Here is a 15518-nt window from a genome sequence, read left to right as displayed (position 1 = left end):
GAGTTGTTTAGTCTTGTTTCCACGTCAGAGGTATGGCTTTTTGGCTGTAATTCTTCCATGAGGACCACTTCTGGCAGATGTGTTCGGACAGTAGATGGGTGTACCTGGGTCTCACTGGTTTCCACCAGTTCTGTGCTGGTGGTATTGCTGGACATCCTCAGATGTGGAAGGGAAGCAAGCATTTTGTGTTTTCCATCTGCTGCATTAGGTTTCCTTGGCTGACCACTATGTCTACGTTTTTTAACGCTACCATTTTCTTTGTGCATCTTCAAAAAAGCTTGAACGATGCATCTTGAAACCCTAGTCTGCTTTGAAATCTTTCCCTGAGAGAGAACTTGCTGATTTAATATAACTACCTTGTGTCTTGTTGCTGTGCTCAGTCTTGCCATGGTGTATGACCTGTGACCTGAAACCGTCTTCCACAACCTCACCTCAGTAGCAGAGTTTGGCTGTTCCTCACCCAGTTTCTGTTTCAGGTAATGACTGTGTCTCAGCTTACATATAAAATTGTTGATAATTTAGCCCCTGTTTTGTATAATTGATTAATCATACACCTGATTCTAATCCTACAAAATCCCTGACTTTGCGCAAGTGTACAAAGTGTGCAAGTGTAGGAATTAAAGCTGGTTTAAAGCCAAAGGCTAGTCACATCAAATATTGATTTGCTTTAGATTTTTCTTCTGTGCGCTCACTTTGTGTTTTGTAAACTTATAAAAATAAACAATTAAATATATATTTTTGTAATTATTCTTACTACAGAATTTCTTCACACATGCCTAAAACTTTTGTACAGTACTATATGTGGAAAACTTTAGGGGTTTAGGTCCAAAATTTCAAGGTCAGCTTTTTCAATCTCTGTGAAGAGAGTTTATTTTTTTATCCACCGTGTCTTGATTACGGTACCTAAATAGTTTAATAGTTATCCTAAGTCTTGTTTAAAATAAATTAAAATTTAGGGCTTATTTACACTTATACATTGCAGTAATGCTGCGGCTAACATGTCCACCCTTCACAGTAAATCCTACCTCCTACCAGAGAATCAATTTACCCTAACATTTGTTCAAGATGATGAAGTACAAGTTTAGAAATGGCTGAGTAGACACTATGGGCCCTCCATGGGCTCTCCAAGAGCAGGTTCCCAGTCACATCTGCATCCTCTTCAACTCCTGTTCTTGCACTACTGAAGCCTCACCTTAGCTATATTCTAACGCCAAAGAGAGCAATTATATGTTTTCTTACTGTATGTCTTGCACTGTGGAACACTCCACCTTCTACAGCTCTTATACATGTTCCTCCTCACGTTCAGGAGTCCATTGAAATGAATTGAAATGGGATTGCAGATTGCACATGCATGCCTGGTTGAGATGATTTTTCCCAACTGCCAAGTTGTTGGGCAATCTAGCCAGCTGTATCTTGCTGGATTATGGACAGGCTAGTATTAGACTGAGATGGGAGGGCAGGGGGTGCTCTGATATAAGTGTAACTGCACCAAAGGTTTAGAAATGCCATCATAATGCAGAGAATCTCAGTGTCAGGATAAAAAAAAATAATTCAAAATGTCAGCTGGGCATATCACCTTTCTTTGAAAGATTAGGCCTTGAGAAAGCAAGAGTCTAAATTGGTCTTATTAGATTTTACCTGTCATTCTTCCAGTGTAATGTCATTGCGATGTATTAGGTTACAGATGGATGAAAATGACCCCATAATGGCAGGATATGTGTGTAAGGAAGATAGGACATCCTAATGTCTATATATTTATACAGAGATGGAAACACAACTCTTTACTCACCACAATAAATCTATTGTATGTTATTAAGCCATGAAGCCATTCTAACTGTCACAGGGAACTGTTTATCCAGTTGTGTGTGTATAATATATATATATATATATATATATATATATATATATATATATATATATATATATACACACACACACACACACACACACTATATTAGCAAAACCATTGGGACGCCTGCCTATACACGCACATGAACTTTAGTGTCAGCCCAGTCTAATGCCCCGTACACACGGTCGGACTTTGTTCGGACATTCCGACAACAAAATCCATGGATTTTTTCCGACGGATGTTGGCTCAAACTTGTCTTGCATACACACGGTCACACAAAGTTGTCGGAAAATCCGATCGTTCTGAACGCGGTGACGTAAAACACGTATGTCGGGACTATAAACGGGGCAGTGGCCAATAGCTTTCATCTCTTTATTTATTCTCAGCATGCGTGGCACTTTGTCCGTCGGATTTGTGTACACACGATCGGAATTTCCAACAATGGATTTTGTTGTCGGAAAATTTTATAGCCTGCTCTCAAACTTTGTGTGTCGGAAAATCCGATGGAAAATGTGTGATGGAGCCTACACACGGTCGGAATTTCCGACAACAAGGTCCTATCACACATTTTCCATCGGAAAATCCGACCGTGTGTACAGGGCATTAGTCCATAGAGTTCAATATTGAGTTGGCCCACCCTTTGCAGCCTTTAACAGCTTTAACTCTTCTGGAAAGGCTGTCCACAAGGTTTAGGAGTGTGTCTATGGGAATCTTTGACCATTCTTCCAGAAGCGCATTTGTGAGGTCAGGCCCTGAAGTGGACAAGAAGGCCTGGCTCGCAGTCTCCACTTTAATTCATCCCAATAGTGTTCTATTGGGTTAATGTCAGGACTCTGTGCAAACCAGTCAAGTTCCTCCACCCCAAACTCGCTCACCCATGTCTTTATGGACCTTACTTTGTGCACTGGTGCACAGTCATGATGGAACAGGAAGGGGCCATCCCCAAACTGTTCCCACGAAGTTGGGAGCATGAAATTGTACAAAATGTCTTGGTATGCTTAAGAGTTCCCTTTACTGGAACTAAAGGTCCCAGCCCAACCCCTGAAAAACAACCCCACACCATAATCCTCCATCCACCAAATAATTATGACCAGTGCACAAAGCAAGGTTCATAAAGACATGGAAGAGAGAGTTTGGGTGAAGGAACTTTATTGGCCTGCACAGAGTCCTGACCTCAACCCGACAGAATTAAAGCAGTGATGAATTAAAGCAGAGACTGCGAGCCAGGCCTTCTCGTCCACTTCAGGGCCTGACCTCACAAATGTGCTTCTGGAAGAATGGTCAAACATCCCATAGACACACTCCTAAACCTTGTGGACAGTCTTCCCAGAAGAGTTGAAGCTGTTATAGCTGCAAAGTGTAGGGTGGGCCAAGACACACACACACACTCACACACACACACACACACACATATATATATATATATATATATATATATATATATATATATATATATATATATATATATATATATATATATATATATATATATAGTATACAGCAGGCAAAAGTAAATATATTTATAAAGGTGCTATTGACATGAAATTTTCACCACATGACAGTAACAACCCATGCAATCCATACATACAAAGAAACCAAAACAAATAAGTTCAAAATTTTGTACTGAACAGAATTAAATTTGGCTCTCCACAACAATCCCAGTTTCTCATGTAGCCCCCTGGGAAAATTAATTGCCCGCCCCTGCCATATTACAACACAATATTAAGCTACTGCCTAATGTCTGTGACAAAGATCTAGTGACACCATGTTTTAAGACCACTGTAGGTGGACATACAAGTGCAAATTTCAACGATCAGCATTTTCAGTCTGCTAATACAATGACTTGGAATACTGCTCTTTAAGGCTAAACTTTTCTGTTGGGGCCAGATCAGTATATATGTATATATTGATGGCACTTTTTGAGGGATAGATTACTCACCTCTACCCATTCTGTTGATCCAATTAATCCATATTCCTCTGCTCCCCAACTGCAGAATAAGATGGATCTTCTTGGGCGCCAACCTGTCAATGCAGAAAAAACATTAAGGTCTATTAATAAAAAAAATAAATCACTGTACAAATGCCTCAAGCATTCATACAGCCGTCTCAAATAATCACTGTATTGTGTCTAATATGTTTATTTCCTATGATCGCCAGCTTCATCTAGTGGCTGTAATGTTGCATTTTACTGATTGAGGTATTTCAAGAAAAGGTCAAATTATAGCCACTAAATGGAGTTGACGATCCTATTAAATAAACATACACAATGGGGTTTATCTACTAAAGGCACATCCACTTTGCACTACAAGTGCACTGCAAGTGCACTTGGAAGTGCACTTTGAAGTGCAGTCGCTATAGATCCGAGGGGGACGTGCAAGGAAAATAAAAAACATAATTTTTGCTTGTACATGATTGGATGATAAAATCAGCAGAGCTTTCCCTCATTTCAGATCTTTCCCTGAGATTTACAGTGACTACACTTCCAAGTGCACTTGCAGCGCACTTGTAGTGCAGAGTGGATTTGCCTTTGGTAAATCAACCCCAATGTCACAATTATTTTTGATGTCTGTACGGATGCTTAAGGTATTCACACAGCATTTTTGTTCATACTTAGACACCCAAGAGAAAAACAAATCATACATTTCATACATTTATGAAAATAATAATTGCATATTTCTGGATTTCTGGCTGGATCAATGGGTATTTTTGCACTTATCAAACAGATATGACACCATGCTTTTAGCAATTAAGAGAAGTTCATTGTTAGGGTTTACTTACACTTTAAGTGCTCCTGCTAAAAAACATTTTACAATATTGAACAACATTAAGCTTATACTAATTGTGCATTTAAATATTATTTATAGGCCAGTAGAATATGCTTATATTAAATCGGGAACAGTTGGTATCCTTCTTCAAACGAAAACAAATTTACTAAGTTAAAGATCCAAGTTTATGAATTTACCAGTTTTAAAAGGCATATTCCTACACATTTGGCTCATTCTCTTAGCAGTATACATTGTTAGATACTTGATGAAACATGAAAGGCTTGTATGGTACATCCTTACTGGAGAATCCAAGACGAGCAAAACCACCACCTGGTGTTATTGTAAGCTGCTGGGTGAGAACGTCTACTACATAACGCAGAGAAAAATAGACTAACAGGATGCTTACACTGCCAGGATTTAGAAGACTGTCAAATATCTCCATTCAGCCTTTTAGCTTGTGTGAACAAGAAATTGTTCTTTTAAAGCATTCCAAATCAGTACATTTGTTTCCCTCAGAGTTCATATTTTGGACTATAGGATTATATGTAACGATGTTGTTTTTGTAGAATGTATTATTCACACGACAGGGTTAATGGAGTCCTCTATTCTGTCAGTATTGGATGGAAATGTACAAACATAGTCACCAAAGGTAGTTTGCCTGGAGTATGAGGTTACTGTAAGCTCCCACTATTGCCCTTACCTTGCCTCATTCCCAAGTTCTCTCTGTGTCAGCACATTCGAGGGGAGTAACAATGAATGAGTTAAGGAAAGCTTAATTCCCAGAAGAATTTAAGATTTAAATGCTGATACTAAGCCATTGGACAGCACCACAGATTCTGAAACCCTTTATAGAGAGAGTATGATGTATTTTCTGTGAACACATACTGTATTTTGAGTTGTTACAGCAGGATTTATCACTGGTCCCTCCCACCTTAGAGTTCCATGTCGCCTACTACAATAGAATTGTCATAATTCTTAATACATTATATACATTTTTTTTATTAAAAATAGAATTTTAAATTTTTAAAAGGAAACAAAATGGTATCAAAAGTGGAAACTCCTTGTAATTATTGTCTCTGGTGTGTGCACAAATAAAAGTAAAGCAATTCTGCACTTACATAATAAAGTGGACATGAACTCAAAGTGAAGATGATGGTATAGTTAATATTCAAAAATGTTATTTGTGCCTAAACAGTTTTCAAAAAAAACTGTATATTGTATAACTCTATATTTTCTTAAAGTGGAACTTTAGTTTAGAAAATTAAGTCCTGCTAGATCACTTCAGGACTTATGCCCTGCACACCCGATCGGAATTTTCGTGGAAAAACCTTGGATGGTTTTTCCGACGGAATTCCGCTCAAGCTTGGCTTGCATACACACGGTCACACAAAAGTTCTCTGAACTTTCGACCATCAAGAACGCGGTGACGTACAACACGTACAACGGCACTAGAAAATGGAAGTTCCATACGAAGCGATGATTCTGAGCATGCATTTTTTTTGCATGTCGGAATTGCATACAGACGAACGGAATTTCCGGTAAGAACTTTTTCCGACGGAAAAATAGAGAACCTGCTCTCAATCTTTTGCTGGTGGAAATTCCGCCAGCAAAAGTCCAATGGAGCATACACATGGTCGGAATTTCAGACCTAAAGCTCACATCGGACTTTTGCTGGTGGAATTTCCAATCATGTGTATGGGGCATTACACCACAATAGGACAGCTGGGCTCTTTCTCATCAACTTCCTCCTGGCTCTCTCCATTGAGCTTCTCCAGACCCCATGTGATCCTTGGTTTCAGCTTGCGCATAGGTCACCCAGCTAAGCCTAGCTGGGACCTCACTCTCTTAATCACAGATCCTTCCAGAAAGTTACCCCAGGGGCAGAGCCCTTGCACAGGGGTCTCTTCTAGCTGGACTGGCCCTAGTAACTCTGCTGCTGCTGCTCAGGCCTCAGACTATTTATGAGCTCTCTCGCCACCTTCTGCACACACTTTCCCAGGAATTGGCTGGAGTCCCATAAATATTTAGTCTGTCTGCTCTGTTCTTCCTCCCACTATACTTCTAGAATCCTCTAGCAGACAGGGGGAAGTAACAGAGTAGCAGCCTGTAAAACACTGAGCAGTTCTAAACAATCAACCATTGCTCCACTGATTACAGAAAAGCCAACTAAATTTACCTAGCAGCCTACTCTATACTACGAGGGTGTTACACATGTCAAGATCCATATTAAAGGGTCCTAGAATTAGGGGCTTCTTTGGCACCCTGAATGAAAACTGAGGGGTTGTGCAGGCACCACTAAGTACCTACATTTAAGTGCTGCTGTCAGTTTAAGCACCAAAATGTGATTGGAAAGTTACTTTTACACTTCTTACCTATTACGCTCCAAATAGAGATCAGCTTACTTTTTTCCAGAAATTATTTCAACAACTGCCCCCCCTCTTTGAGGACACATTGATAGTGGGAGGGGATTCCGATATTACTTTGGACTCCTCCTTGTTCAAAACACGCCCTCCGGGCTCTCAAATTCTGAAGTCCATGAAATTGGGTACTAAATTCACAAAACTGACAATGACTTAGTGGATATTTGGAGGGAATTTAATGCTACCGAACGTGATTATACTCACTACTCCCACGTCTATTTGATGTACTCATGGATAGACCATGTCTTCACATTTGCCACTTCACTGCCACGCTGTATATCTTCAAAGATTCTAGAAACCCCTTGGTCAGACCATTCCCCAGTAGTGGTCCTCCTTTCTTCTCTCCAAAGCTCTGTGCCCTCCTGAATTGAATGAATCCCACCTTAGCAATCCAGCTACGTGTCTTGATATCTAAATTGCTCTGAAGGAATACTTTGCCCTGAATGATCCAGCACATACCTCTCCGTCATGCACTTGGGCCGCCCACAAGGCTACGATCAGGGGTATTTTGATTCAGACTACAGCTAGGTACAGGGAACACTATAGGGTTTTGCTGAAACAAAAAGAGGACAACCTGACTGCCCTACTTAAAAAACACAGACACAACCCCCAGGTGGATCTACATAGTCAGAATTAAATGTCTGCCTTACTACAAAGGCAGAAAAACAATTGCAATGGACGCAGGCTAGGTTCTACTCTTCAGGCAAACTCTTAGCAACAAGGCTGGTCCCTAGACACCCCCTTCCTCACGTTCCCAGACTTAGGAAGCCTGATGGTACCTACACTCAAAACCCTAAATGGGTATTGCAGGAATTTCAGACATATTACGAGAACTATATCTATAACGGTCGGAACGTTACTAGTCAGTCAGAGTTTGATGATTTTGTTGACCAGCTCCCCATCCCAACTTTATCTGACCATCATAGAGACACTTTGGACAGGGAACTCACTGTGGAGGAGGTGCTGGTGGCCATTAAACAAGCCCCTTCTGGGAAAGCACGGGGCCACCATGGGTTTACAACCCTTTATTATAAAAAATGTGCCTCTCTACTGGTCCCCACCTTAATGCAATTTTTCAAAGCCATTCAACAGGGAGGTCCAATAGATGCAGACTCTAATAGAGCCTTTATTATCCTCATTCCTAAACCCCACAAAGACCACAGTGAAGTAGCTAACTGTCATGCCATATCCTTATTTAATACTGACCTGACATTATTCACCAAATTTCTGGCAAACCAACTATCAACATTTCTCACTTGTTATATACAGTATCTCACAAAAGTGAGTACACCCCTCGCATTTTTGTAAATATTTTATTATATCTTTTCATGTGACAACACTGAAGAAATTACACTTTGCTACAATGTAAAGTAGTGAGTGTACAGCTTGTATAACAGTGTAAATTTGCTGTCCCCTCAAAATAACTCAGCACACAGCCATTAATGTCTAAATCACAGGCAACAAAAGCGAGTACACCCCTAAGTGAAAATGTGCAAATTGGGCCCAATTAGCCATTTACCCTCCCCGGTGTCATGTGACTCATTAGTGTTACAAGGTCTAAGGTGTGAATGGGGAGCAGGTGTGTTAAATTTGGTGTTATCGCTCTCACTCTCTCATACTGGTCACTGGAAGTTCAACATGGCACCTCATGGCAAAGAACTCTCTGAGTATCTGAAAAAAAAATTATTGCTCTACATAAAGATGGCCTAGGCTATCAGAAGATTGCCAAGACTCTGAAACTGAGCTGCAGCACGGTGGCCAAGACCATACAGTGGTTTAACAGGACAGGTTCCACTCAGAACAGGCCTCGCTATGGTCGACCAAAGCAGTTGAGTGCACGTGCTCAGGGTCATATCCAGAGGTTTGTCTTTTGGAAATAGATGTATGAGTACTGCCAGCATTGCTGCAGAGGTTGAAGGGGTGGGGAGTCAGCTTGTCAGTGCTTAGACCATACGCCAAAACTAAACAGACAGACAACAAAAGTGAGTAAACCCCTAAGTGAAAATGTCCAAGTTGGGCCCAAAATGTCAATATTTTATGTGGCAACCATTATTTTCCAGCACTGCCTTAACCCTCTTGTGCATGGAGTTCACGAGAGCTTCACAGGTTGCCACTGGAGTCCTTTTCCACTCCTCCATGACAACATCACGGAGCTGGTGGATGTTAGAGACCTTGCGCTCCTCCATCTTTCATTAGAGGATGCCCCACAGATGCTCAATAGGGTTTTGGTCTGGAGACATGCTTGGCCAGTCCATCACCTTTACCCTCAGCTTCTTTAGCAAGGCAGTCGTCGTCTTGGAGGTGTGTTTGGGGTCGTTATCATGTTGGAATACTGCCCCACGGCCCAGGGAGGGGAATCATGGCCTGCTTCAGTATGCCACAGTACATGTTGGCATTCATGGTTCCCTCATGCATGCCAGCAGCACTCATGCAGCCCAAGACCATGACACTGCCACCATCATGCTTGGCTGTAGGCAAGACACACTTGTCTTTGTACTCCTTACCTGGTTTCCGCCACACACACTTGACACCATCTGAACCAAATACGTTTATCTTGGTCTCATCAGACCACAGGACATGGTTTCAGTAATCCATGTCCTTAGTCTGCTTGTCTTCAGCAAACTGTTTTCGGGCTTTCTTGTGCATAATCTTTAAAAGAGGCTTCCTTCTGTGATGGCAGCCATGCAGACCAATTTGATGCAGTGTGCGGCGTATGGTCTGAGCACTGACAGGCTGACCCCCACCCCTTCAACCTCTGAAGCAATGCTGGCAGTACTCATACATCTATTTCAAAAAGACAAACCTCTGGATATGACCCTGAGGACGTGCACTCAACTCCATTAGCCGACCATAGCGAGGCCTGTTCTGAGTGGAACCTGTCCTATTAAACCACTGTATGGTCTTGGCCATCATGCTGCAGCTCAGTTTCAGGGTCTTGGTAATCTTCTGATAGCCTATGACATCGTTATGTAGAGCAATAATTCTTTTTTTCAGATCCTCAGAGTTCTTTGCCATGAGGTGCCACGTTGAACTTCCAGTGACCAGTATGAGAGAGTGATAACACCAAATTTAACACACCTACTCCCCATTCACACCTGAGACCTTGTAACACTAATGAGTCACATGACACCGGGAGGGTAAATGGCTAATTGGGCCCAATTTGGACATTTTCACTTAGGGGTGTACTCACTTTTGTTGCCAACGATTTAGACATTAATGGCTGTGTGTTGTTATTTTGAGGGGACAGCAAATTTACACTGTTATACAAGCTGTACACTCACTACTTTACATTGTAGCAAAGTGTCATTTCTTCAGTGTTGTCACTTGAAAAGATACAATAAAATATTTATAAAAATATGAGGAGTGTACTCACTTTTGTGAGATACTGTATATTCGGATCAGGTGGGCTTTCTGACACATAGACAGGCAGCTAACCAGGTTCGTAGCGCAATCAACCTCATATTCATACTCATAGGTGTGCGCAGCCTAATGCATTAGGATGTGCACCCTTAAGCTCAAACATACATTAATGTGTATGTATCTACATATATATGACCCACACATTGATCTCCCTGCTGGCACAGTGAAAGAGAAGAGCATAAAAACTTCTCTTATGGCAGAACCGGTAAGAGGGAGATCTTTCCCATGTTCCTGTTGCTACTCAGAGCGATAACACTAATGCACATGGGATAATTAGGGTGTGCCTGGGCACACCTGGCACACCCTGTGCGCACGCCTATGTCCATACTACACTTCTCTTGGGATGGTGAGGTGAATAGGACAGGGATACTGCTGTCACTTGACATCCACAAAGCCTTCGACTCCCTATCGTGGCCTTTTCTTTTCCGGGTATTGTCCAGATGGAATTTCTGACCCAAGTTCTTGGCCTCATTGCACTCATTATTTAGCTCACACACTGCCCAGATAGTTATGTGGGGCCATAATTAGGGACTGATACAAATCTCATTGGGTACTCGGCAGGGATGCCCGTTATCCCCCATATTGTTTGTCATTGCTATCAAAACCCTTGCAATAGCAATACGTCAAAACCTAGACATTTTGGGAATAGAGAGTGGGGGGGAGGAGCCATAAGTGCGCTTTATTTGCAGATGGCCTTTTGTTGTTCATCACCTCCCCCCTCTCACTACTATTCCAAATCTAATGTCTCTTCTAAATTGTTTCGGAAAACATTTCGGGGCTCATGGTCAACCAGGACATATCAGAGGCTCACTATCCTTTTCAGTGGCAGCAGACATCCCTCTCCTATTTAGGGATCCAACTGACCCCAACCATCTCTTCCCTTTACAAAGCAAATTATATGACTTTATTCGCTAAGTTATTAGATATACAGGCATAGTCTAATGCGAATTTGTCATGAATGGGTAGGATTGCCTCGGTGAAGATGACACTCCTGCAAAGGCTACTGTATTTTTACATTTAATATTTCCGCACTTTGCCTATCTGGGTCCCTATTCATGCCACGCGACAGTTTCAATCAAAAATTTCCGCTACGTTTGGGGAGCCAAAGGTTCCAGGATAACTCGGGCGACAATGTATGCTCCTAAGGATTCGGGCGGACTAGGTGTGCCTGATTTCAGGAAGTATTATATAGCGGCACAGCTCGCCCAACTATGCCAACTGGATGTTAGCGACCAGACTGGGTGTCTATCGAGGTGTGTTCTCCACTCACATGACGGACCTTGTCCTTTGGATTCCATGAAACCATTGAAAAGCTATTCTGTTCTCTACACTCTCCCACCCATTACATGAGTGGGACACGAGCTGTAGGAGATGGCCTTTGCTCTCAGCACATGTCCCGATAGCCCCTTTATTTGGCATCCCCCTGTTTCATCCAGGCATGCAACCTGATAGGCTTGGCTGGTGGCCAAATAAGGGATCGTATCGTATAGGCGATTATTTTGACCATAGGGGCCCCCTCTCCTATTTTATGGGAAGTCTGGAGATGATGCCAGCTGAGAGCTTTCTCTCAAGTCATTACAGAGGGAAAGCTCTGACTTAGTTCAAACTATGTTCGAAAACAGATGCATGCAGGATGCTGCTCTGTGAGGGAGCGTCTCCATGCATTATAAACTATTTGTTGACTCCCTTGGTAGGTTATCTTACCAGGTAGCATGGGAGGGGAATCTCTCCATAGCCTTTGAGGTGGAGGACTGGCTCAAATGGAGTGCACAAATCCATAAAGGCATCCTTAATATGTCCTTAATATGTCCTTGATTGAGGCAGGTTACAAGGTCCACGCCAGATGGTATTTAGTACCAGAACGCCTGTCCAAAATGTACCCATACACCTCAGTTACCTGTTTCAGGGGCTGTGGTCAGATAGGCTCTAAGTTACATGTGTGGTGGTCGTGCCCCAAGGTCCACTGCTTTTGGATGAGGGTTCACTCCTTTATTTTTTCAGTTACAATGGTTAACATCACTAAGGATGCGAGTATTGCCCTACTAAATAAACCAGTTGATAATGTTCCACAACATACACAGACCTCAATTTACTTTATATTTCTAGCTGCCTAGATCACTATAGCAACAGCGTGGAAAAGCCCTGTCATAGATATTGCAATAGTTAAATGAAAACTCACATGATCATGTTAAATGAAAAAATTGTGAGTGTGACAAACAATCCATCTTTAATAAAATATGGTCCCCTTGGCTAGTTTACCTGCAGGTCTCGGATGCTGTTTGAATAGGCTGATGTAGGATCCTCGAACAGACCCCCTTACCTTTTCTTCTTCTCTTTTCCCTTTCTTATTTCTTCCATAGATTTCTTGATTCCGTCCAGCCTTGGCTTCATGTTCTCTTTTTTTTTTTTTTTTTTTTTTTAGATTTTTTTTTTTTTAATAAAATATTTTTTATTTATTTGTTATATTGTTATTACACAAGTAACACAAAGAGGTACATCAACATAAAAAATGTGTGTAATATCTTACAGTACATAATACTATTATTATTTTAACCTACCCACTCCCTCCCTCCCAATCCTCACCCACCCCCCTTCACCCACACCACCTAATCATTAGTTATGAATGCATTCTATTAATTACAGAACCACAAGGCGGGATAGAGAAAGACGCTCCAAGGGGTCGGGAGGAGTGCAGGAACGAAGAGCGTCCAAAGTCCCCCAAAGAGGAGGGCTAAGAGCGGCAAGGAATAGGCAAGAAAAAAAGAGAAAAAATCTCTATCCGTTCACCACCCTCCCCCAATAGGGGACACCTCATCTCACCCAGCCAGGGTCTCCACATTCTCTCAAACTTCCTGTAGTTGCCTTGCCTAATATATATCACTCTCTCATTCTAAACTATTGAGCTGATGGTCTCAACCCAGTTCTCCACAGTCGGGGGGTGTGTGCCTGCCATTTCTGTGCAATTCATTTTCTCGCCTGGAATAGGCATCAACTATAGCACTACTTCGGTGGTACTGTTTGAGACTCTACCCCCCTCCATGCCCCCTAATAGGCATGTCTTGGCCGTCGGTTCTATTGCAGTCTTAAAGGTTTTATTTATCCTGTCTACTATCTCCACCCAGTATCTCAATAACTTTGGGCATTTCCATACCATATGGATAAAATCCCCTGACGCCTTACACCTGGGGCACGCGTCGTTTTGTCTCCACCCGAGTTTGAACATTTTTTTGGGGGTGTAGTAGACTCTATGTATTAGGAACAAGTGAGATACCTTCTGTGAAGGGGAAATTGAGACCAGTGTTCCTCGTTTCAAAATCCTATCCCATTCATCCATAGTCATTGCCCCCACATCTCTCTCCCATCCCGTTCTACTCTTGGAAGGTCCTACTCCATTTATTATTCTAGCCTCCAATCTGGCATGTAGCTCGGAGATTAGTCCTTTGGATGTGTCTGAGTTGATTATTTTTGAGAGAGTGGGGGTCTGGGTCCATTCGATTGTCTGCGACATGAACTGCGCTTGAATAGCGTGTCTGATTTGAAGATATTTATAAAACAAATCGTTTGATATATTAAATTCCCGTTTTAAATCTAAGAATGTTTTCATAAGATTGCCCTCATAAAGTTGGCATAGTCAGTTAATGCCCTGTCGCGCCCATTCCATGGGCCTCTCTATACCCCTTACTTCCGTTAAATTTCTATTGTTCCGGGGGCGTGGCCTGGAGAGCAATGGAGTAGGACACATGTAGTGAGAGCTCCACTTGCTCACACTGCTGTACTTACTATCCTGCCTCAATCCTGCTTACCTTTCAGCATCTACACACCTGCGGACCTCCCCTCTGTCCAGCGCCATCCATAGAGCCTACCAGATTGTCAGAGCGCCGCTCTGGGCCACCATCGCAGGCCCTCTTCATCATCCTGCATCAGCTGCCAGGATGCTCCACCCAGCGGCAGCTCTTACAGCTCTGCCTGCCCTCCCTGGATGCTCAGAGCCCAGCTTCTGCTTCAAACAGCCACTGGACGGCCTGGAGCCCCTATAGCTGTGCCTCTTTCCCCTTTGGCTACCTGAGGGACAGTCTGTGGATCTGGCCTAGCTCCAGGACCGGCGCCCATCTTGCTACACCCTGCAACGGCCCTGGCAAGTATCCACAGGTGTTCCTGACTTTTCTGAGTGCAGTTTTCTCCTTCTACTGCTGGACCTTGTAGCTGGCTGACCACTGCCTGCAGAACATACTGTGTTGCTCCTAAAGCATGTGGTAGGAAGACATTGAGGATGCGGCCTAGTAAACAGCGGCCATCTTGGTATACCCGGGGACCCTCCTGTCCACCTTTGCAATATGTCTCCACCAAAAATAACCTCAGAGGCTACTGATAAGCTTTCTAAATACCGCAGGCTTGGAGAAGACCAACAGGCCAAAGATGGTGCCGGCACCAAAAAAAACCTCAGAGGCTGCTGATAAGCTTTCTAAATACCGCAGGCTTGGAGAAGACCAACAGGCCAAAGATGGTGCCGGCACCTCCTCGGACACGGAACATTCCGAGGCGGCCATTAACAAGGTGCTTGATGCCATCGCCCTGTGCCAGAGCACGCTCACCACCAAAATTGAGGAGGTCAAAATTGATGTATCCCTTATCCAGCAGGATCTCTCTACTCTGAGAGACCGCGTTGCGGAGACGGAGACCCGTATTGGTAGAGCGGAGGATATTCTGCACCCCTTACAACACACTACTGACGAGGTACGCCGTCAGCTACAACAGCTTAGTGCGAAGCAGGACGATATGGAAAATCGCCTCCGAAAATGTAATTTCCGCTTTATTGGCCTTCCCGAGACTGCTGAGGGCAACGACCCGGCAAGCTTTCTCGAAAACTTCCTGATATCCAACTTCGGTGGAGACGCATTCTCGGTGATGTTCGCGGTGGAGAGAGCCCATCGAATCCCTGCCCGTCCTCCTCCCCAAGGAGCCCCACCGCGTACCCTAATAGCGAAATTCCTAAATTTCAGAGACCGAGACAAGATCCTCCATCTAACTAGAGAAAAGGGAAATATCCCCCATACCAACACACAT

At 43.0% G+C, this 15518-nt stretch overlaps 1 protein-coding gene across 1 annotated transcript in view; it reads right to left on the bottom strand.

Annotated features, from left to right (window-relative positions):
* The window catches only part of LOC141117008 (putative N-acetylated-alpha-linked acidic dipeptidase), a 381126-nt gene that overhangs the window by 99502 nt on the left and 266106 nt on the right, over positions 1–15518 (bottom strand). Inside the window, exon 10 of the mRNA XM_073609573.1 lies at positions 3789–3871. Coding sequence (XP_073465674.1) covers positions 3789–3871 — 83 coding nt within the window. The remainder of the gene's footprint in view (positions 1–3788; positions 3872–15518) is intronic.

The sequence above is a fragment of the Aquarana catesbeiana genome, linkage group LG13, assembly GCF_042186555.1.
Source record: "Aquarana catesbeiana isolate 2022-GZ linkage group LG13, ASM4218655v1, whole genome shotgun sequence".
Classification (NCBI taxonomy): Eukaryota; Metazoa; Chordata; class Amphibia; order Anura; family Ranidae; genus Aquarana; species Aquarana catesbeiana.
The sequence above is the reverse complement of the archived record's forward strand: the minus strand, read 5'-3'. Positions and strand labels throughout refer to the sequence as shown.